Raw genomic sequence first — 25,865 nt, forward strand, 5'->3', positions numbered from 1 at the left:
TCTCTTATGTTCTGTCGGGCGTTTTTGATATGTCTAACATTTTCTTAAATTATTTTTTATTAGCCTGTACAGTTACATTACTTAAAAAAAAAAAAATTAAAATATAGCTAAGTTTAAAGTTACGTGCAACAAGTCATGTATAAATAAAAAAATTAATTTCACGTAAAAATGTGCATTTTGTTGTTCTATTGGGTGTTTTTGATAAATTTGAAGATTTTGTTAAATTATTTTTTAATTACACTGTACATTACTTAAAAAATAATAACTGAAAATATTGTTATGTGCATGTGGCACGTAAATGAAAAAATCAATAATTAAAAAATAATAATTAATACTGATTTCTCCGTCGGATTTTACTGACAGCTGTGCGAAAAAAAAAATGGTGTTCGCATTTTCGACGATAAACTGTAGAACTACCCCCAAGACCTATATGTTCTATCAAGTGTTTTTGATAAACTTGAACTGAGATATCTCAAGGTTGTGTCAGGTGTCAAAATCACCACCAGTGAAAATAAAGTTCAACAGGAAGCTGCTTTCTCTGACTACTTGAGAAGAAATCCAGTTAATTTATTTCCACCTCCAAAGCAACAAAAAAGTCCTTAGTGAATCTGCTGAACATTCAGGTAATTCCTGCAGTTGTGATGAAGAACCATCTCAGGATATCTTTAGTTATGAGCATCAAGGACAATGGGTTGCTGTCTACTATGACACCAACTTTTACATTGGCCAAGTCATTGAGGTTATATCTGCATCCAGCGCTGTAATAAAATTTTTATCGCAAAAATCGATGGCCTTTGTCAGATTACATTGCACAGGTAGAGTCAGCATTTGTTTACAGATGGGGTTTTGAGGTAATGCCAGTTTCAAGTGATGGTACGATTTGGAGTGTATATATCTACCATAGCAGAAGCCTATAAAAGATTTCTGAGAGAAAATCAATAAGGAATTGTAGTAAGACCGCTGCCTATAAAATATCTTACTTGTTTGTCTTTTAAGTTGAAAGTTTTTCAATGCTTGAAAAAAATGACTTGTGACTTTTTGTATAACAAATTTCTAAATCTTATTGTCAGCCCTTTTTTGGTGAGTTTAAATTCCTCAAAGTAAAAATATTTCTGTGGCAAAAAGTTTTGTTATTAGAAACATGGCAAACATTTTTTGAATTTAGTAAAGTTGCAAAGTTTTAAGCTTCTACCTCCAATGGTTACATTTTTACAGCAATTTCAGTAACGTATACTTTTGACTCATTTTTTAAACCCTTTTTTGCCCTTTTTACCAAATTGTCTGTTTGACTGCTTTTACATGGTCCACAATTGAGTGGTTTTATCGATTTATAATTAAAAGAAAAAATTATCTTGATCTCTAATGTGTTATTAATCATACTAAAAAGATTCAATATATTAGCTATTGAAATGAAATTGATATGAACAGTAAAGTTGCACTTCTGTGTCATATTTGCACTTTTTTCCCCGTTAGTAGTGGGATTTTGCCTAGTGTTTAGGTTGGTTTCATCTAATAATTATTGCTTTCATTAGTATCAATTTTCATTTACCACAAGATGACATTACATTTATAAGGATTTTTCACTTGTTAGTAACTTACATTTTTAGTTATATATTATGAAATTTGGGTTCTGGACCATAGTAGAAAATTTTCAACTTTCCGACAAAATTTGAACGACCATAACTTGATGGTTAATTGAGCTACCAAAATAAATTTGGTACTTTCTTTATGGTTTACAAAAGTCTATATGACCACATTAATTTTTTTTTTAGATATAATGAAAATAAAATTTTGGTTTGGGATACCTAGTATATATAGATATATTGTTCGAAAATGAACCAAAAACATTCATTCAAATTTTTAACGGCAGAGAAATGGGTTTTTTCCCTTTCTTTTTACTTGGACTAAAGTAGTATTGAAAGAAAAGACTTATTTATTGAGTGGAATTTTCTGAAATATTCTATTTTTAACTGTCTGTTCTAAAGTGAAAAAAATCTTTTTTCTTCCTCGTGGGGACAAGTCCCAAACACACACACATAAAAAAAAAAACCTAGCCATTTTAGTCAACTTCTGGACAATTCCACAATTATTTTTATTCTTTTGCAACTGTATTGTATCACAGTATATTTTTTTGTTTTTGTTTTTTGTTTTGCAAGTAAATTCTTTTTGTCCACCTAATATTGGGTTATCTCTAAGGTTTTACCAAGAAGCAAGGGATACATTGCTCCCTCCTCATACGCACACACTCCAGGAAAGGACATTTTCTCTTTTTTATTATTTTATCTCCCTTCTCCAGTCAAAAATGGAAATAAAACTTTTTTTCTCGTGCGCTTGGAAAAGCCATTACAAGATGGAGAAGGTTAAAACAGTATTAATGCAGTTAATCAAGGCCCAGATGGACCAGCAGCAGAAGGCTGAGGAAAATTTAAAAGAACATAATAAACAGCTCCAATTACAATTTCAAGAGAGGCAACAAGCGTTGGAGGAGAGCATGCTACTCCAACAAGAGCTATTGTTAAAACGCAGGGACGACAGCTTTGCTTTTTCCCAAAGTACAATATAGAACACTGTACAAACATTCAACTACCAATCGGAGTTCGATGGGACGTTTGATGCTTTCTATCGGAGATATGAGGATCTATTCACTGTGGACTATCAAGAGTGGAGCAACGCTAAAAAAGTTTGCCTACTTTTGAGGAAATTAGGGGCCACAGAACATAGCAGGTTTGTGGATTATATTCTCCCCAGGAATACAAGTGAATTGGAATTCTCTGGAGCGGTCAAACTTTAATCCAAACTATTCAGCCCGAATACTATGCGCTTTCATAAAAGATGGAAGTGCTTTAACCTGCAAAAAAGCGACGACAACGACCATCGCGTTCATGGTAAATAAACACTGCGATGATTTCCATCTGTCTGACTTATAGGCAGATGACTTCAAGTGCTTAATTTTTGCGCAGGGTCTAGTCTCATCCAAAAACACCGAGATTAGACGACACGTTCTCTCTAGACTTGAGAGCGAACAGAGCCTCACCCTTCAGAAGTTGGTCAACGGGTAGTCTGCGTAAGGAACAACTCAAGACACATCGAGGAATCAGGTATAACATTCATTAGAAGGACGACCTTCAGACCAGAAAAATACTCACCCCGAAAAAGCAAAGTTGGAAGTAAGAAAACTCAGGCTACACCTAATAAGTACCACCCAGTCACATAACCCGGATTCCCTATAAGCCCATGCTATCGCTGCGGCAGACAACATTGGTCGAGTCAATGTTTTTACAAAGATAAGTACTGCAACGAATGTGGCAGGAAGGGCCACAAAGCGATCCAGTGCAGGAAGAACAAGGACAAGAACAGCGTCTGACAAACTAGATCCGACTTGGATTTGGATAAGAACCGGCGCAAATATGTTACATCGCAAATAAAACTGAGCATCTACAATTGGACTCCAGATCAGACCTATCCATCATTGACCTCAAAACGTGGAAAAAGCTAAGGAAACCAACCATGCGGAAGACAAACAAATCAGCTCGAGCTGTGACAGGCAATAAAGTGTCATTTGAGAGAGAGAGAGCTCACACTCCCGATTACCTTAAATGGTGTTACTAAAAAGGTGAAAGTGTATGTACATAGGACATCCGAAAACCTCTTCGGTACTGACTGGATGGAGCGATTCGAATTGTGGGACCAACCTATGAATAAATTCTATCATAGGGTAGAAGACTCGTCTACGGAGGCGCAACTGAAGGATGAGTTAAAAGAGGAATTTCCAGAAGTATTCTCACCAGGACTAGGAAAATGTACAAAGGCTATAGCAAGATTCGAACTAAAAGAAAACACTCTGCCCGTTTTCAAGAAGAAACCAAACATCCCATTTGCAGCAACGGAGAAAATTGACAAGGAATTGGATTGGCTAGAAGAGGCCAGAATACTATCAAAAGTAAACAGCAGTGATTGGGCAGTCTATATGTGACCAAGAAAATAAACCAGATTCGTATGTGTGTGGATTTTTCCATGGGTCTGAACGCAGCCCTCAAAGATTACTACTATCCACTCCCCACACCAGAGAAGATATTCAACAAATTAAACGGTGGTAAAGTATTTTCTAAGGTGGATTTGAGCGACGCATATTTGCAGATCCCCGTCGAGGCGGAATGTTTAAAACTCCTCTGTATAAATACACACAAGTTTGAAAGGTTAGCTTTCAGAGTCAAGGTCGCACCTGCGATTTTCCAGCAGATCATGGACACCATGCTGGGGGGGGGGGGACTTGATTTTGCTTGCGCCTACTTGGATGATATTGTCATAGCCAGTTAATCCACAGATGAGCACAGAAAACACATATATGAAGGTTTTGAAAGAATTCAAATTTTCGTTTTAAAAGAAGCAAAGTGTGACTTCCTGATGAAGGAAATACGTTACTTATCACATTATTGATGAAGATGGTAGACACCCCAATCCTGAGAGGGCAGAAGCCATAAAGAACATGCTTGCTCCCAATAACATGCAACCACTACAAAACTTTCTGGGCCTAGCTAATTTCTACCAAGTCTTCATCAAGAATATGCATGATTTGCGCACCCCACTAAATAAACTGCTGAAGAAAGAGAAAGCCTAAGACTGGACGCCAGAATGCCAGAAGGTGTTTGAGAAGATCAAAGAGATGTTAACTTCAGATCTCTTTTTGACACAATGATTCAAGGTTGAGAATAATAGTAACGTGTGACGCAAGCTCATTTAGTGCGCGAGCTTGCATACTTTATATAATGCCTGACGGTACCAAAAAACCAATCGCAAGGAAACCGATCGTACATGCATCAAGAACGCTACTAACGGCTGAAAGACAGTACTCTCAAATTGAAAAAGAAGCCTTGAGTATTATATTTACTGTGACAACGTTTCCTAAGTATTTACATTGCAGAAAATTTACATTGCAGACGGATCATAAGTTGTTGCTCATGATTTTTGGTTCCAAAAAAGGCTTACCGACATATATGGCTAATAGATTTAAGACGGGGTACATGATTACTGAATTATGATTTTACCCTGGAGTACTTGTCTTCAAAACAAATTTGCCATGCGGATAGCCTATCTAGGCTGATACCATTGAAAAGGGATCCGTTTGAAGATTCCATCATTGCAACTCTTCAGACGGACGGGGAAATAAAAACGATGATGGACAACATAATCAGAGAACTTCCAGTGTCTCTACCAGAGATTAAAAGGGAAGCAGACAAGGATGACTTCATCTGTGACATAAACAAACAAGATCGCCATAAAGGGCGATGTTCTGGAAGTATTTTTGCTTTGGTTTTACTATATGGCGAGAGAGTGGTGATTCCCAAATGTCTCCAAAACCGAATTCTACAGGATTTTCACACAGAACATCCTGGGAAAAACCATATGAAGAGTTTGATGAGGAGCTATGTCTACTGGCCTAAAATGGACAAGGACATCAATGAGAGGATAGACTCATGCACAGGCTGTGCCCTTGCAGCTAAATCACCATCGATTACATTTAAACCTTGACCGAAGACTGACCAGCCATGGTCTAGGGTGCACACCAATTTTGCGAGTCCGCCTGAGGACAATTATTACCTAATCGTAGTCGATAGTTACACCAAGTGGCATGAGGTATTGAGGTGCAGAAGATCGACAACTGGAATGACTATAAATTTTTTACATGAACTGTTCACACGTTCCGGTGTAGTCGATTGCATCATAAGTGATAATGGAACCCAGTTTACGCGTGCTAAGTTCAAAAGTTTTTGTGATCCGTTCCAAATTAATCATATCACCACTCCCTCAATACCCTCATAGATCGAATGGGCAAGCGGAACGCTTTGTAGACACTCTTAAAAGAGCACTGAAGAAGGCTCAAGGGACCCCAACAGATGAAGCACTTCAACAATTTCAACACGTGTATATGATTACACCCAACCCAAACACACCAACGGCAGTCTCACCTGCAGAAATGATGTTTATGCAGAAAGTGAGATCCGTTTTTGACAAGCTCTTACCCAAACAGTCAATGTACCCAGTAAACGTTGTGACAGTACCCTCGGTTAGGGGTCTCCTAAGAAGATTCCAACACCGAGAGCGTGTCTTGAAAAAAATAAATATAGAGTGCCAGCTGAAAGTTATTCAGCCGAGATAGCACTTGTCCAAGTTCGGATCAGTGATATCGTCGTGGAATACTTCGGTGACATTCACGTTAACAAATGCAACGAAAAATGAGGAATACGACGACATTTATATAAGTGTTATAAACACGACAATATATTTATAAAACAAGGCTGGAGAGAAAATAACGGAAAACAAAACAGGGCAACAAGACAATAATTCAAACAAAAAAAAAAAAATCATGCAGACAATGTTATGGGATAAAAAAAGGGGGGGATTATGTGATACTTATAATTGTTCAAAGAATATCGTCTCTTATCCTCTTTTCCTTCCTTTTCTTTTTCAAATGGAAATCAATGAGATGCGTAAGTAATGTTCCAGGGGGGGGGGGGAGTTATGAGAAATTTCAAGAAAATAAAGATTGTCTCTTTTCACTACTTTTTGTTTTCTAGGAGTCAATAATAGATTGTTCATAGGCCGGCCAAAGGGAGGGTCCAGTGATGGGGAGAATTATTTAGAGAGTTGCTTCTTTATCTCTTTCTTTTTATATGAGGCACATAATAGTTCAACGTAGTAAGCTCTTTGTACGAGATGGGAGTTGCTGGTCCGTATTCCGACGACGTGAAGTTTCACTAATATTTGTTTCTTGCTTTTCATTTTTCTTTCCCTTTTGTTCGTTGATAAGCAATTCTCATGACTGACTTTTAAATTCCAACCATTGCGTGCCAAGGTATGACCATTGTCTCCTTATCGGTGCGATGTGAGTCGACTGGTGTTTTTCACCATGCGACCTGGGCCGCGGTGTCTATAGAAAAGAATCGCCACGCGTGTGATCGCGTCTGCGCTCTCAGTCCGACTGATTAAATTTCCCGCTTTTTCTTTACTTCCAGACCGGTTGGGGATGGGGATGTTGTATCAATGACATCCGCTCAAGGCTGGGGTGGGGGTGTGTCATCTCGATATACTGTTGCCATAACAACACGGAAAACTGGGTCATCCCGTCTGGTCTCGCTTTAACTACGACTGATTGTGATATGAGAGTGGGGGGGGGTTGTCTGCTTGATTAATATATATATATATATATATATATATATATATATATATATACATCAAAAATAAAGAGGAAGGGGGTATAGCCATTTCTCTTAACACCTTCCTCCATAAAAGAAAAAAAAAGAATAAGGGAGTCCTTCCTCCATCTTTTCCTTCATTTCTATTCTTTTTTTTCTTACAGCTACTCTACGAGTTTCCTTATTTTTCTTCCCTCTCCGCTTCGAATCTACGTGATAAGGCGTCTGCTATTATGTTATCTCGACCCCTTATATGTCTGATGTCTAGGTCGAATTCCTGCAATATGAGACTCCATGAGAGTAATCGTTGGTTTTTATTTTTCATTCTATTGACGTACACTAATGGGTTGTGGTCTGTGTATAGGATAGTCGGGCCATGTACTGAGGACACATATACTTTAAAATGAGATAAACTCATCACCAAGACCAATGCCTCCTTCTCTATTGTGGAGTAGGATTTTTGAAACTTGTTCAGTTTCTTTGAGTAGTAACTGACTGGGTGTAGCTGATCATCCTTTCCTATTTGCAACAGTACTGCTCCGATCCCGCTATTGCTGGCATCCACCGCCACACTGAAGGGTTTGTCAAACGATGGAGCCTTTAACACTGGCTCGCTGCTTAACATTAGCTTGATCTTCTCAGCTGCTTCTTGACATTCGGGCGTCCATTGAAATCGCTTGTGCTTTTACAACAGCTCCGTTAATGGCGCAGTGAGGCATGCAAAATTCTTGCAGAATCGGCCGTAATATCCTGCCATGCCCAGGAATCTCCTCAAACTCCTAACATTTTTTGGTATGGGATAATTCTTTATCTCTTGTACCTTGGCCTTTGCTGAAGTGATCTTCCCATGGCCAACTACGTGCCCTAGATATTTGACTTCGGCCTGGCAGAACTCTGTTTTAGCTAAGTTTATGGTTAATTTGGCCGTTCTTAATCTCTGGAACACTTTTTCGATTGTTTTGATATGTTCTATCCATGTGTCATTATAGATGACTATGTCATCGACATACGTATCCACGTTTTCAATCCCAGTCAGGCATGCGTTCATCAGTCTTACAAACGTTGCCTGGGAGTTCTTCATTACGAATGGCATCACGCGATATTGGTATGCTCCCTCTGGGGTTACGAACGCCGATATTTGCTTGGCTCTTTTGGTTAGGGGCACTGACCAGTACCCCTTAAGGTCGCACTTGGTGATGTATTTGGCATGGCCTATCTTATCTATGCAGTCGTCTATTCGAGGCATAGGGTATGCATCTACCTTGGTTATCGCATTCACTCTATGGTAATCCGTACAGAATTTCACCGTTCCGTCAGGTTTATCGATCAGCACGCACGGTGATACCCATTCGCTTTGACTCGGCTCTATTATCTCATGTTTGAGCATGTAGTCTATCTCCGTTTTCATTATCTCTAATTTCTTCGGACTTAAGCGATATGGATGTTGTCTAATCGGCTCGCTCTCCCTTAGCTCAACGTCATGCACTATTGCTCTTGTGCGCGTATGTGCGTCAGCAAATAGGTCGCTATATTCTGTTACCATTTCCTGTAACCTTTGCCCTTCTCCTGGTGGTAAATGTGCAAGTTTGCACCGTAAGTTACCCATTATCTCCGAATTCTTTAACTTAATGGGTGGGTCTTTTTCTACAGGAAGGTCTTCGGGATGCTCCTCACTTACAGCTTCGCTGTGACATGGTGCTGTCAGCACTGATTTTTCTCCCGCCCTCCTGAAATATTTCTTCATCATGTTAACATGACACACTTGAGTTTTGTTTCTACGCTTAGGGGTAGATATCCTATAATTCAATGGGCTTATCTTTTCAGTAATCCTGTACAGTCCCTGATATTTTGCCTTGAATGGTTGACCATTCAGGGGTAGGAGTATCAACACTTCCTCTCCCTCTTCGAATCTTCTATCTACGACCTTTTTATCATGTGGCCTTCATGACTCTCTGACTACTCTCTAGGTGAGTCTTAGCTAATTTCCGTGTTTCGGCTAAGGTTTGTCGCATCTTAGTGACGTAATCCGTCATATTATTTGGCAAGGGCTCATTGCTGACCCATTTCTCTTTTATCATCTTTAACGGTCCTCGTACCTGATGACCGAAAACTAGTTCAAAGGGACTGAATCCCAACGACTCTTGAACTACTTCTCGAGCTGCGAAGAGCACAAATGAAATCCCCTGATCCCATTTGGCATTGTGTTCCATACAATAGCCTCTTAGCATGGTCTTTAGAGTGGCATGGAAGCGTTCCAGAGCCCCCTGCGATTGAAGGTGATAAGCGTTGGATTTTATGTGGGTGATTTCCAGTTGTTCCGTAGCCTGCTTGAATAGCCCTGACGTAAAGTTAGACCCTTGGTCGGTCTGTATGGTTTTGGGTAGCCCCATTTTAGTGAAGAAATTTATTAAGGCATCCACTACTTTTCTCGTTGAGATGTTGCGTAGTGGGATCGCCACTGGAAACCTTGTAGACGCACACATTATAGTTAATATAAATTTGTGTCCTGTTTTGGTTTTGGGTAATGGTCCCACACAGTCCATAATTACCCTATTAAACGGTTCTTCCACTGCTGGTATAGGTTGGAGTGGGGCCGGGGGAATACTCTAGTTAGGTTTTCCAGTCTTTTGGCATGTCCCACAGGTTCTACAAAACCTCTTGACATCTCCCACGATTCCTGGCCAGTAAAAATGTCTGGTCAACTTTTCTAGGGTCTTGTTGACACCTAGGTGGCCCGCTAATGGTATCTCATGCGCTACTTTCATGATATCCTCCCGATATATGTCGGGCACCATTACTTGTTCCCACGTAGTCTCTTCCGACTCTTCCGTTGTCCTGGGAGCATTCCATTTCCTCATTAGTACACCATTATTTAGGAAATATTGACTTTTTGAGTCAGGAGAATACTCTTCTCCAACTCGACAGAATAAGGGTTTTAGGTCGCCATCATTCTGTTGCTCCTTGATCAGCACTTGCCGTGGCACGGATAAACAAGGTTGGGGTGCTACTACAGGTCTCGGTTGTTTATCACCTAACGACTTGTCTTCTATATTTCCCCTCTCTATCGCTCTACTTCTTGTGGTCACCCCTATGGGTTTTCATCTTGATATTTAGCGATGTCATTACCTAATATCATGGCTACGCCAGTCATTGGTAATTCATCAATTACGCCTACCGTGACCTCTCCTGAGCCCCAGTCTGATACAAGGTGGACTTTAAATAATGGGATTGTTATAGGTCTGTTTCCTATGCCCCTTATCGTCGTCGCTCTGCCTGCAGCTCTCGTTGCTTCTTTAGGCAGTTGTCTTCTTTTCACTAGGAATTGGGATGCTCCCGTATCCCTGAGGATGTTAATAGGTTCCCCTTGACTCTCTTCATCTCGTGCGATATATCCTTTCGATATGAAGGGTTCGTACGTTTTGTCCATTCCCTGAGATATCGCCCCTTGTGGTTTGCCTGGGATAGTCTGATTCATCTCCATGAATCGTTTCGCCTGGCACTTCACAGCTACATGACTCGGCTTCCAACAGTTGAAGCATACTATGGGTCTCGCTTCCCGTCCCAGTACTGGTCGGTTGGTTGTGTTGAGGGGATTTCTAATGGGTACCCGCGGATTGTCGTACAGTGCCTTTACTGTGCAATATTCCCTGACCTGTGACTGCATGGGTCCCTGTGGTTTTGCACTGCTTCTCTTGTGAGTTAACACGTATTCGTTGGCTGACGTGGCTATATCGATTGCCGTTTCAGCCTTTTTATCAGTCAGGTGTATCGTCATGTCATCGGGTATGCAGTTTTGAAATTCCTCAATTAACATGAGTTGTTTCAATTTGTTGAAGTCACCCTCTATGTTTTTGGCATTGCACCACCGATTGAAATAATTCTCTTTAAGTTTAATGAACTCTACATATGTCTGTCCCTCGCTTTTCTTTAAGTTTCTGAACTTCTGTTGATAAGCTTGTGGGACAAGTTCAAAACTTTTAAGAATTGCTTTTTTACTAATTCATAATCGGCACAGTCTCCCGCTGGAAGTGCCGCATATGTCTTTTGGGCTTTACCACTTAATGCTGTTTGTAAAAGCATTGCCCAACATTCTCTTGGCCAGTTCATATTTAGGGAGGTCCTCTCAAAGTGCGCAAAGTAATCATCAGCTTCCTTTTCTACAAATTTTGGGATCAGTCGCACTTGTTTAGTTATGTCGAATCTGTTTTGTCCGACTTGCTGTGGTTGATGAGCTATACTTAATCCGCTCATCCTAATCTCTTGCTCAATTGGAGCTTTTTCTATTTCTGCTTTCACCATTATTCTGGCTTCCTCTAATTCGATCATGAGTCATGGTCGTTTTCTCCGCTGGTAAATCTTCCAGTATTTCTTCATCGAAGACATCATTGTCTACCATATGCTCAGCTATTATTCTCATTAATTGGCTTTTCCTAATAGCTCCCCTAACCTCTAAGTCTAATTTCTTTCCTATTACTATTAGATCATCTTTTTTTAACCTATATAATTTATCTGGGGATGGGTTTTTAAGGAATTCGTCGGTGTCCGTCATTTTGCCTTATTGTCCGTGTACAATGTCTACGCACTCCAACGAGGATTTTTATTCAAGCAAGGAGACCACACTTGCTTGGTGTATGACTGATCTCCGGCGAGCGCCCATGTGACGGTACCCTTGGGTAGGGGGTCTCCTAATAAGATTCCAACACCGAGAGCGTGTCTTGAAAAAATAAATATAGTGTGCCAGCTGAAAGTTATTCAGCCGAGATAGCACTTGTCCAAGTTCGGATCAGTGATATCGTCGTGGAATACTTCGGTGACATTCACGTTAACAAATGCAACAAAAAAATGAGGAACACGACGACATTTATATAAGTGTTATAAACACGACAATTTATTTATAAAACAAGGCTGGAGAGAAAATAACGGAAAACAAAACAGGGCAACAAGACAATAATTCAAACAAAAAAAAAATCATGCAGACAATGGTATGGGATAAAGAAAGGGGGGGGATATGTGATACTTATAATTGTTCAAAGAATATCGTCTCTTATGCTCTTTTCCTTCCTTTTCTTTTTCAAATGGAAATCAATGAGATGCATAAGTAATGTTCCGGGGGGGGGGTTATAATGAGAAATTTCAAGAAAATAAAGATTGTCTCTTTTCACTACTTTTTTTTTTTTAGGTTGGTTGGTTGGTTGGTTGTTTTACGGCATATCAACCCTTTTCGGGTTATTTAATGCCGAATCCAAGGATTTTGAAGAAAAATTTTAACAGAATATATTTGTTGTTTTCACGTCGGTTTCTATTTAACCCATAGTTGGGACCCTTAGAGGTACTACCACTCCGGGTCAGAGTGGACCTGGGAGCAATGGTAATTATAGGGTGGCTCCACACTCCCCAAAGCCCACAAGCTGGGGCCTCACTGCTGGATATAGTTTAAGGTCATATCCAGGACCCCCATTGAGGGACTTTTACCCTCTGCAGGGGGCAGTCGGCGTATTCTAATGCCCCACCGACAGGGCCTTTTTTCTAGGAGTCAATAATAGATTGTTCATGGGCCGGCCAAAGGGAGGGTCCAGTGATGGGGAGAATTATTTAGAGAGTTGCTTCTTTATCTCTTTCTTTTTATATGAGGCACATAATAGTTCAACGTAGTTAGCTCTTTGTACGAGATGGGAGTTGGACAATTTGAAAAATGTACTTATCTTTCCTTTTTCTGGAGTTGCTGGTCCGTATTCCGACGACGTGAAGTTTCACTAATATTTGTTTCTTGCTTTTCGTTTTTCTTTCCCTTTTGTTCGTTGATAAGCATTTCTCATGACTGACTTTTAAATTAAAACCGTTGCATGCCAAGGTATGACCATTGTCTCCTTATCAGCGCGATGCGAGTCGACTGTTTTTTTTTTTCTTCACTGTGCGATCTCAGTCCAACTGTCTCGTGCCAAGGTATATCCGTTGTTTCCTTATCGGCGCGATGTAAGTCGACTGGTGTTTTTCACCATGCAACCTGGGCCGCGGTGTCTATAGAGAAGAATCGCCACGCGTGTGATCGCGTCTGCGCTCTCAGTCCGACTGATTAAATTTCCCGCTTTTTCTTTACTTCCAGACCGGATGGGGATGTTGTATCAATGACATCCGCTCAAGGCTGGGGTGGGGGTGTCATCTCGATATACTGTTGCCATAACAACACGGAAAACTGGGTCATCCCGTCTGGTCTCGCTTTAACTACGACTGATTGTGATATGAGAGTGTGGGGAGGGGGTTGTCTGCTTGATTAATATATATATATATATATATCACAAATAAAGAGGAGGGGGGTATAGCCATTTCTCTTAACGTTTCATGTCAGGTGAAAGACTGTTTTTCAAAAGTTATAAAAACAGCACATCATTCTGGGAGGTGGGTACAATTACTAAGAGAGTCAGTGACATGGTATATATTGTCCAAGGATCAACATATACCCACAAACCAGAACCAACTAAGATGTCGATCAGTTTAAACCATCGACAGTCCACCATTGGAAGATGAGCCGATAGACACTATCTTCAAAACTTTTGATCTTGAACCACCTCAACCAACACCTGAACTACGGCGGTCATTCTGTAAGAGAAAGTTTACCAAGCCATTGATGGTAAACCCTACAAGGAAGAGGTACTGACAGCTTTTACGAACAAAAAGCTTGGGAGGGGAGTGTTGGAGATGCCCCTCCATGAGATTAATGGACTATCTAAGGACATCACTTCCTCTGGTGATGTTACTTCCGGTAATGAGTACTGGTGCCCGACAGTCAGAGTTTAGTACGCGGCTAAGCAGGTCATGTGCAAACGCCCAACAATTGAAGAATGGTATTGCTCAACCCGCCTTGCTTTAATATATGTGAATACATGTTTGTTTCTAAGAGTCTTGTGTTCCTTTCGTTTTTATTACCATTTAACACCATAATAGTATCTTTTGGACAAGGTTTCGCATAAATTGCTTGTTCAACATCAGGCGTTCAAATTCAGTCATAAAAATGAAGAACATTGAAATTTTGTCTAAGAGCTAGAGAATTTATCCACTGAAATATAAAATCATAAGATAAACACATATATACCTCTAAATTACACCCAGGCAGCTATAAAACTTTCTCATATTTATCAATATTAGATGAAAATTTAGCTTTTTCAACTAAGATTTTTTGAAAATTGTCAACTTTTGGCGTTAAATTTCAATGTGAAAGAATAAAATACCAAGTATGAACATATATATATATATATATATATATATATGTATATATGAAAGTTCTATCTTTTGGCTCTCTAAATATTAAAACAGATATCACCTCTGACCCCCTAGAGTTGTCTTTTCTTGACCCCCAAAGTTATGCCCTTTTGGGGGTTCCCGCAGAAGCTGTCTTGGCATATAAATGGGCAAAAAAGTCCCACAAGATGAACTCCCCTGGTTTTCTAAGGTTGATTTTCAGATTCTTTGGTCAAAAAATAGGTGCAATTTTCTAGGCCAGAAACTAAATACTTTTCAAAAAATTTACAATTTTGTAACGATGGATAGTCCTGTCATGACGTGCCGCGACAATCCTTTTTCGGCCTCTTGGCCTTATTTTGGCTGGGCTCAAAAACAGGGTTCTCATTGATTGCTGGGTCTGAAATTTGGCAGTTATGTATATCTTACAGGGGTCAAAGGGTAACAAATTCTGGGGGGAGGGGGGGGATTTCAATCTTTTACTGGATGATTTGGCATGGAATGTCCCATAGACATTGCTATTAGAAATGCATCTATAAAATGTTTACAATAATTTCTAACAATTCTAAAATTTACAATAATTTCTAATTTCTTAAATTTCTAGTGTATTTTCCTTTTAAAAATTTTGATATTAAATAATTAAATGACTGATAAACACACAATCTACTGTTAAATGTAAAATCTATCAATATTTTAATAATAACCACACATCTCACTTTGTCGAAAGTTCACATAAAAATAATCATACATTTTTTAACATTACCAGAATAATATTTATATAAACAGAGATTAACCAAAGTAATATTCAATTTGGATAATTATCAAAATAATATTTGAAATATTGAAAACAAATTAACATTCATAATTCTAATATTTGTTACACAATCATGTATCAGATGTGACATCAAACACTACATAAGATCTTTGCCTCAATCTCTATCAATCGATAAAGTAAAGATCATTTCTTTCGTTGTATATCAACACATGTTTTATCATTCAAATAAGTGTTATTTATTATGTTTTATTATTTATTATGTTTATCATTCAAATAAGTGTTACTTACATCAATTTCAAAATACTCTTCAGTATCATCAAGAAAATGCACTAAACATGTGACTGTCTTTAGCTGACGATCGTGCGCCATTTCGGATGCCCGCACATTATAACTTCCGCTGGAGACCAGCTTAATGGACATCGCTTGCAAAGCTGGAAAAAAATAGAAAGTAAGCAAAAGACTTTGTTTACACAAGTTTGACATTTAGAAAAACTTTTTAATATTTTGTTAAAAATTAAAAGCAACAGAAAGATAAATGATTGAAGTGTATGAATCTCTTTCATAAATATATTTACCCAACAATCGGAGATAGAAAATAACAATAATGGGGATAAATACAAAATTATTCAAATACTTGTGCATTAATGTAAAATTAAAAATGCCAGTACCCTGGAATCAATGTCCATTAGAAATGCCTTAAAACACTTAATCATTTATATCTTATTCACATTAAATATTTTCAGATTGTTATAATTATATTGGATTATGACTTAAGAAATTGATTTCCAAACTAATCTATCTCTGCTCATGTCTTTATTCATCCTTCTTTTTCTCAATTCCACTTTTATCACTTCATCTCATGTTTTCCTTGGCCTTCCCATGGGGTTTATCTATTATCCCAAGATTCTTCATCCATTCTTTCAACATGGCCATCCTATTAAAGTCTCCTATTTTGCACACATCTCCCAATAATATCCATATTCAATCGTCTTCTAAGGTCATCAGAACTAAGCCTCTCTTACTGATCAAGTATTACTTTTACATATCGTCATTGTGTACACATGTTTGCTGATACCACTGTCGATAAAGGGAAGAGTCAAATGCTTTACTGATTAGTAAAAGCAGAAATTCCCTGAAATTATTCAATGCATTCCTAACTCTTGCAATTACACTAGCACTTGCTCCAACTTGTGCTCCAATGCTACCAAAACTTCTAAAAAAATTCAATAGTTTTGCCATCTAGATATACTGTCTCTTTATCTTTCTCAATTGCATACAAATTGGTTATTTTCCCTCAGTTTACCAGTAATTCCACTGCACTTGCTTACAGACACCACAAAAAATTGAATTGCATCAGACTTCCTTTCCACAAATTGAGCAGAGGAAGTTTTCTTTTGGGTGGGTGGGTGTGTGTGTGGGGGGGGAGCTTTATCACACTACAACTTCTGATCGTCATTTTAGTCCAAGTAACATTCACTCTCAGAGCTTTACTTGCCACATCATTTCTCAAAGATTTTAACTTTACAAGTAGGTTTTCCATCATGTATTCATTTTTTTGGCGGACTGTTATCCTCATCTTCATAGTTGTTGTTTCACCACTCATCCTCTGGCCTTCTTCAGGTGATTAACTATGATGGGATGTGATTAACTATGATGGGATAGGAATGCTGATTCTTCTAACTGTATCCCTAGTAATTACTGCCTTCAATAGTTAGCCAAAACATGGCAAGACAATTATGGAAGACAGTAATTACTGGGTATACAGCTACAATACTCAACATTCCTATCCTGTCACAGTTAATCACCTAAATGAGTTGAGAAAATTAGTTGGCCGAAACGTGATGAAACAACTATGAAGATGAGGATAACAGTCCACAACAAATAAATACACAAATTATGAAGCCTCATCCCAAAAGATTCCTATTGTCTCCCAGGCACATACGAAATCATAAGCATTCAGCATCTCTTCTGAACAACCCATATGAAACTTGCTGGACAATGCTTCTAAGAGATAAATTCAATATAGGACCCTGACATATTCCTTTAACATTAATTCTACACAACTTTGAGTATTTCTATACAATACAACCACAAATTTGACAACCTCTGTTGGCATTTCTGTCAAAAGCTTTCTCTAAATCCATAAGGGCAAGATATAGGTTCTTATTATTAAGGTACTTCTCTTGCATTTGCCTCAGGATAAATATAGTATCAGTTATACTTTCCCAGGCATAAAAACAAACTGCATTTCATCTATGCTTATTCTTATTGGCGACTTAAAGGATTTTTACAATGAATTTATTTAACTTCAAAATTAAGCTGAATTGGTTAGCTCGCCGTGAAGACATTTTCTATAATTTTTTTTTTTTCACATGTACAAATATTTTTTCCTTTAGGAAATTAATTTTAGTCTCTAATCTTTCAAATACAATCAAAAAGTAGTCGGAAACCTACAAAAAAATAGGATAAATCGGCTTTCAAAACTAGGTCCCCCTATTTTTATTCGCCCATTTTTGCCCGTATCTAACAAATGCCTATTTTATAATATCCATATATATGTCTCCTTTTGACTTTCTCCAAATTACAATAGGTGTTACTTTTTCTTCATTTATTACTTTCATGTGGTGGAACATGTTCAAAAAAGATCTTGGTCTATTTTAGTAATTTTGCTTTAACTAATGCCAACAAATACACTGATAATTTCCGGGCCTCATAATAAGAGGGATTAACATTCTTTTAATTTTAAACTCACTGCATAATTTTTTTTTTTAACTTTCCATTTTTATTCATTTTGATTTTATTAATTCAGTAAAATTTATGTTAAGTACAAGAGGTCTGATTCTTTTTACACAATGTGACAATTATTACTTCAAGTCTATCTGCTAACTTCAAACACCATTATAGCAAGTAAAAATATTTGTATGGAATTCAGAGGTGGAAGCATTTTCCTTGATAAAATAGTTATTTTTCCTAACAATTCTTTAAAAAAATGTTGATGCAAAATGAGAACAGCAAATTAACATGATGATTTTTTTTTATTTACATTTGAGCACATTTTTAAGGTCCTATCTATAAATTTGATGTGATGGATAATTTAATATATAATAAATATATTAGGTGTTTATACATGTATTTTAGGATGGCAGAAAGCTGCCTTTCTTTAGAATTCCTCTATATTATCAAGAAAATCAGATTATTAAATGAAACAAAAGACCAGTATATAAGAAAATTGCAATTTATTAAATTGTAAAATATTTTGCTATAGAATCTAAACTAAACTAGGTTTCATTTTTAAGTTAATAGATTATTTAATACATGGCCTAATTGTTTGGAAAGGAAATTATGATATATTAAACCACTCCTGTTTCACTAAATAATCACCATAACTTTCCATGGGTGTGGTTTCACCTATTTATCTGAATCTAGTCATTGTGCAGATATGAGTATTTATACCGGAAACTGTTTCGTTTTTTGTTTTTCAAACCTGAAATCATTTAAAATGCTATTACTACCAAATGATCATATCACAGCAGAAAAAAAAACCTTCAGATTTTAATGCAATTTAATTTTGATCAATATTTGTACTATTTCTAAAATGAAAGACTGGACAAAAACATTATATGAACATCTAATGACTACGTAATTATTCTTTACATTTTATCACATAATATATACAATTGAATAAAAAAAAACAAAAAAAAACATCAGAAAATAGTAAATGAGATTGCCACAACATTTATCAGAATGAAATGAACATCATATGATTGTACAAACATTTCACTTTAATCAGAGAGAGGGTGGGTCTCCAAGCTTCTATTACATAAGAGTAGGCACCGCCAAAAATCGCCGAAAAATCAAGTTGTTGTTGTTTTTTAAAACGAAATTACATTTATTAAAATCCATTATTTCTGAGTAACTTTTTTTTTTCCAGAAAGATAAAACCCTGAATTTTATCATATAGAGAACAGAATAATGTAAAACTTTTTCTACTATTTTTAATTAAATTTTAAATGTTAAATTTTCCAAAAAAGTTAACAATTGACATTTTTTGTCTTGCACAAAAAACGTACATAAATATTTAAAAAAAAAAGGTTTTTGAAATAATTCATTTATTTATTTGTTGTCTAACTAAGATTTAGGATGATTTTCTATGAGAATATGCAAAAATATTATAATATAAGTACCTGGATTTCAAATAATTCCACTTATTCATATAGGCAACCAGTTACTTTGCGTCAATCTAGAGTCTAGATCGACACTGTTTACGTTTGTATTCGATAAAAAGCAAACTATGGAAGATCAAACAGGCCAAAAATACTTATTTTTCAGTAACGAAAATTTCAATGTATTGTTAACGCTGAGGCTGGCCAGTACCAGATGGGTGACCATTTGTATGAGTTTGGTTTTTAATGTGTATGTGTGGGGGCCAGGCTCCCCAAAATGGGGGAGAGGCAATTTAAAGCAGAATAAAAAAAAATTATTTCAGCGCGTTTGGTCCACCGTAGTCGAAAGGCGGCAAACGTTTTCAAACGGGATCGAAAAAATGATGCTATTTTTAACACAAAGGGCACAATATTTATCGAATTTTTTTTTGTATCGATTCTTCAAAGCCTGCACTGTTTAATAATGGTCATGCATTATTCGGCTCGCTAAAAAAAAATTGTTAATTTATTTATCAAAGATTTTAAAATGGCTTTTTTCGTATAAATATTAAAAAAATTTTTTTTTGCTTTGCTTAACTTAAATTAATTATTTTACTTAACATATTCACCGAATTTCACACTTCAAAACTCAAAAGCGGGATAATTAAACACAATCGAAGTTCTGATATTCAGACGTCAAAATAAGGTATGCAAACAATTTTTTTTTTTTTTTTTTTTTTAATCTATATTTCTGTCCCTTACAACAACACAATATGTTGTGTTCAGTTTCAGATGATTATTTTAAGCATATTTGTACCACCTCAAAACAAGGGGGGGGGGTTGTAAGTAAAAAAAAAATATATATATAAATATCGTTTATGAAAAATAAGTACACTGTTATAAAGTTCATTCTTCTCTTAATAATCGGCGAAAATTTCGTATTGATCGAATAATTACCTGATTTTTGGTAGATTTTTAAAAAGACAGTCCGTCAAAAAGCACTTACCTGCCCCCCCAGTTTTGGCGGTGCCTACATAAGAGTATGGTTCAGGTTTGACTCTAGAACATCCACCCGCATATTCTTTTTGCACCTATCGAGAGTGCTCGTTTTTTTGGAGGTTAGATTTATAGGACCTAATCTTTCCATTGAATGTAAGATCAATTAACATATTTTGTAATAAAAGAATCAAATAGAAGGAAAACAGTCATATTTATTTCTAAAAATAATACATTTGAGTGATCTACACCATTGGGTGTAGGCTGCCAAAGGTTGAAACATTGTCACTGTAATGAAAAAGTGTAAGGAAAAATTCAAGATGGCGCCCGACTCTCTCTTTAACACGGTAAGATATCCTCAACACGGCACAAGAAGCAACAGCCACATGATTCCCCAGCCAACTCAATCGTCACTCCCACACGTCTTTCCCCTCACCCGCTTTTATCGTCGTTCTAGGCCGGCTAAATTTGCATATTCCGAGAATTCGTGTGACTTTGCGAGACATCATACTTTACAAAAGACGGTGGCCGCCATCTTGGTCTTTCTTTTCTATTTTTGGTCGGTAACGCTGAGCTGGTCTCGAGGTAAGTCTTTTTCCCCTCATCCGTCTCTCCCACGTACCCACAAAACACGCAAACACGCGGGCACTTATCTCCTGGATGCACGTTACACTCCCCCCTGATCTGATGATCACATAGAGAGCACTGGGGGGGTGGCCTTTTAGTGCGTGTGCTTCTGCGAAGAGGTACATTCACTGTTTCAGATTCGGGCTCTGGATCTGGTTCCGCCTCATCAGATGAAGTATCGCTATCAGTCTCTGGAAGGGGCTCACTGAATCCGTGCATCGGCAGCTCATCGCTAGACGCTTCACTGCTTTCTTCTGTAGTTGTGTGACGCACCTCGGTAGCTGGGCGAAGATCTCGCACATGTCGTGGGGTTCCATCGACCAAAACAGACTGCTGGCTAATCACTCCAGATATTTGTCCTTGCTTAAACTTGTCGGTGCACCGATTTCCTGGAGGCCGCACCCACACTGGATCTCCCACTTCATATCTGTTATATGTTCCCTTGTCGGTTGGCTGCGTAGTGTTGATTCCCTTCACTCTGACTCGGTACGTGTAAATAGCATTCGCAGGTGCGGTTGAAGGGGACGTCCCGTCCTTTGGTGTAATGTTGTACCAATATGTTGCTTCCGCAATAGTACATTGCTTCCTGGCAGCAATTCTCTTGATGCTGCGATGGCTTCTTTCAGCAATGCCATTTCCTGACGGCACATCGCAACCGTAGTCGGACGCCCCACTCATCTAACAACTGCCGAACTTGCTGGCTACAAAACGCTACATCATTGTCAGTCAGGAGCTCTTCCGGCGCACCTCGCTCAAAAAAAATGGATGATAGGTGGCGAACAACATTTGCTGAATCCTGTCCGGTCATCTGCCGCCACACCGCAAATCTCGTAGGCCCGCAATCAATGAGAGTTAGAAAGGGCTTGCCACTGTAATGGGTAATATCCATGGCCAGCCGCTGCCACACACTCTCAACTTCCAAGCGACCCTTCTGCCATCGCTCTGGTGCAGGATCAATAAACTGGCAAGCCTCACAATTTCTGACAATCTGTCTGACATCCATCTTGGTCACTGCTGGGTATGCACGCCTCACAAAATAAAGGGTCCTCTTGATACCCGGATGTCCGCTCTGTGCATGAATTTTTTGTATTTGACATGGGTCGATTGCAACTGCACAAGATCGAGCAGTAATTTCCATTCCCATCTTCGTGGCTTCATACCATTTGTGAGGTACACGGGTCAGTTGGTCAGCACAATTACAATGTGATGGCACCAGAGTGACACTCAGTGATAGCCCATACGCAGATACCAGGTTTTTTAGCGTGTCTAGCCTTCTCCATCTTGCTGCCTTGGTACGGATTCGTGTCCGTCCTGAAAGTGTGTCAGACACCCAGTGGTAGACACAGAGAGAATCTGTGTACAAGGTCAACTTCTTAGACTGCCACTGCAGGGCCAGATTTACCCCCTTTACAACAGCGTCCAGCTCTGCCAGGTTGATATGCTGAGAATCTGTTACGGGCCGCAGCCAACACGCATCCTCGAACACGTTTCCTCCTTGCTCCAACGATACTCCCAACGCCAAAGAACTGGCATCAACCCACACACCTACGTTGTCTCCGTTAACACACCACCGCCCACAGGCAGGGTCCTTCTTGTTCACTCTCTCCAGTGTCTCTTTAATCATCAGAGTTAGTAGGACATCATCGGATATGTCATCCCAACCCGTGGTTGTTAAATTTGCTCTGCGTTTAATCACACCAACAGCTGCGCGGAGCCAGCCACAGACCGGTAAGTGACCAACAAGTTTTCCACACCAAGAAAAAACGGTCCGCCTTGTAACGAGGTTGGGGATGCTTGGAATTTCACTGCCACGCCTCCATTGTAGGGTGCCATCTTCTTCATAAACATCCAATCCCAATACACGTGCTCCTTCCCTTAAACGTTCGGGATTCTTGCATTCCAGACCAAACTGAGCCAACTTTTCTTCGACACACGACGCAGACTGTACATCTTCATTGACGTATACGTCATCAATGTAAGCTGACGTTGAGTCCCTCATGGGCTTTTCTTGGGACAATACTGTGTTGACAATAGTCTTCATGATCTGTGGTGCCACATTTAGGCCAAAGCCAAGGCGTGTAAGGCAGTACCTCTGCCCCTGGAACGGCCACGTCTCATCAACTCGCACCTGTAAATAGGCTTTTCGCAAATCCAATATCGAGACATTAGTGCCTTTCTGACGCCATTCCCTCAACTTACTGGCGCATACATCAGCATCGGCAGTGTAGGCTTCAATATGCTTGTTAAACTCCCTATAGTCCAGCACAGGCCGTACTTTCGACTTGTTATGCTGGACTACTGCCATCAAGGGTATTAGACCCTTGGGAGGCCCAAGCTTGTCCTCAGGGTAGGGGATTAACTAGCCATTTTGGATCCACGCCTTTAATCCCTTTCGTATTCTGCTCGGGCCTCACTGGGTATAGGGTACTCTGCAACCCCATTCTTGAGTTTAGTCGGTGCCATTCCCTCGGTCCACTTCCAAGATGCAATCCAGGCCCTCTTGCGCGAGTCGTAGTCCACTGTAAAATCCGGCCGATCGATATGGAGCGCTGCACACACTGGGGCCTCTAAGAATCGCACCTTTCCATCCCGATAAATTGCGACTCCCCCCAGCGCCTTGATGGCATCGTATCCGAGCAACAGGTCAAACCCCAGGAGATTTCCTTGGGTCACGAGCACATTGATCTTAGTGGCTGCACCGGTGTCCGTGTAGATCTTGACAGTTCCAGCTCCACAGCATGTCTGGGTCTCGCCTCCTATCATGGTGACTTTGATCTTCCTCTTAGTCCAACTTGGACACAGCCTGATGCTTAGTCCAACTTGCGAACAGCCTGAGTCGAGAAGTGCTGAGCAGGGTATCCTGTTTACGTAGACGGTCATTACTGGTTGCGCCTTGTTCAAATTTTGCTCGGGGAGCAGGGCGGCGCTGACGTCCTCTCCCCTGATACGTTTCCCACACAGTTTTGGGCTAGATGCCCCAAACTGCCACACTTAAAACAGCGCACACGCCTCCTGTTGGTGCAATTCCTTGCAAAATGTCCGCGTCGGCTGCAGCGAAAACATTTCCCATTGCTTGCAGGGTTCTGATTCGGAATCTCCCGAGCGCCAATCTGGCCTGTCTGTGTCGCTATCACAACTGGTTCCCCCAGGTCCTCCTCATCTTTAATGATGGCTCGAGCACGTTCCATCAAGTGTTCCATGGTCGTTGTTGAAACGCTGGTTGAGGCTCTCAGTAGCTGCTTCACCCAAGTGGGAAGGCCCGCCACAAACGCGTACGCGAGCGTCCGCTCCGACACCCCTCCACCGAACAGAACTGTGAGTTTCTTTAACTCAGCGAAGAAAACGTCCACGCTTTCCTCCGGTAGAAGTTTTCGGGAAGCAAATTTTTCATAGGCCGTACAAGGATCCATGGCAAATGCCTTGTACAGCGCAGCTTTAATTGCGGTGACATCTCCGTTTTTGGCAGCACTGAGTTGCTGATATACACTCAAGGCACCCCCAGCCAATCTCAGGGGAATCACAGTGTGTACCCTTTTCACCTCACAAAGGTCGCACGTCAGCTCGACCCTTTCAACCCAGTCGACGATGGACGTAGACCCGTCAAACTCGGGTATGAGCTTTAAGTCAAATTTCGACTCAATCATAGTCCTAGAGGCCAAATGGCGGAAATAGCTTGTAACGAAAAAGTGTAAGGAAAAATTCAAGATGGCGCCCGACTCTCTCTTTAACACGGTAAGATATCCTCAACACGGCACAAGAAGCAACAGCCACACGATTCCCCAGCCAACTCAATCGTCACTCCCACACGTCTTTCCCCTCACCCGCTTTTATCGTCGTTCTAGGCCGGCTAAATTTGCATATTCCGAGAATTTGTGTGACTTTGCGAGACATCATACTTTACAAAAGACGGCGGCCGCCATCTTGGTCTTTCTTTTCTATTTTTGGTCGGTAACGCTGAGCTGGTCTCGAGGTAAGTCTTTTCCCCCTCATCCGTCTCTCCCACGTACCCACACAACACGCAAACATGCGGGCGCTTATCTCCTGGATGCACGTTACAGTCACAGCGGAGAAAGTAATAATAAAATAAGAAACATCTGCTGTCAACAGTCTTTAAGTAGTACATCTTCTAGTGGAGAATAGTCTTGCTTGGGGTCAAATTCACCTGAGCTAGAGAGATTTCTTTTATTGTAAACTAGCAAGGGGTACCCAGCGTTGCCCGGGTGTTTGGAGGTGTGTGTGAAAACTCTTGGGGGAGGGTAAAAAAAATGTTTTGGTAGATAAGTATGAGGATCGAACTCGAACCGTTGAGGCAAAGTTGTAAATTAAAGTGTGAAAAAAACAGTGCGACGGTTTTAACCATTGGGCCATCGCGAGATGCTAACGGAAACACGTTTGAATTTATTTAATTACTTGGATTTGGCAGGCGCACGTTTTAATGACTTAATGAGGTCAAGTTTGACAGCGGGATAGTATTTCATTTACTGCGGGAACGCTTTATTTTTATTTTCCCAAGATGTTATAGGAAAAAGACTAACCCACATGCGGCGAGCGACAAATGTTGAATATTTATCTTCCTGAAGTCGAGCAAAATAAACAGACAGGCGGACTTTGTTGTTAACTCTGAGATATTACGATTTATGTGATATAAAAAGTTTTAAAAAACTGTGAACCAACCGACCGCTTCTCTGAAAAAAGCCTTTTGTAGACATACAGAAAAAGCGAATACACATACAAACATACATACATTTTCGCTTTTATATTCATAGATGTTAGGAAGCTCTCTGTGACTGCTGAATAAATTCCAAAGGATCTGAAAGCAGTCATTCAAAGTTTTGGTTGACGCTTAGGAGTCTAATTGACCATCATTTGATTAAACCTCATTACAGGGGGCTGCTC

At 39.5% G+C, this 25,865-nt stretch overlaps 1 protein-coding gene across 9 annotated transcripts in view; it reads right to left on the bottom strand.

The window, feature by feature from the left end:
• The window catches only part of LOC145292010 (tyrosine-protein phosphatase non-receptor type 4-like), a 973,203-nt gene that overhangs the window by 782,247 nt on the left and 165,091 nt on the right, over positions 1-25,865 (bottom strand). For all 9 annotated transcript variants that reach the window (XR_013869534.1, XM_080138005.1, XM_080138003.1 and 6 more), the window contains one exon: positions 15,493-15,635. Coding sequence is in view for 8 of the 9 variants with exons in the window: in XM_080138000.1 (XP_079994126.1) it covers positions 15,493-15,635 (143 nt within the window). In the remaining variant the exon portion in view is untranslated. The remainder of the gene's footprint in view (positions 1-15,492; positions 15,636-25,865) is intronic.

Source organism: Euprymna scolopes, chromosome 13 (genome assembly GCF_053919585.1).
Source record: "Euprymna scolopes isolate OS-2025 chromosome 13, ASM5391958v1, whole genome shotgun sequence".
Classification (NCBI taxonomy): domain Eukaryota; kingdom Metazoa; phylum Mollusca; class Cephalopoda; order Sepiida; family Sepiolidae; genus Euprymna; species Euprymna scolopes.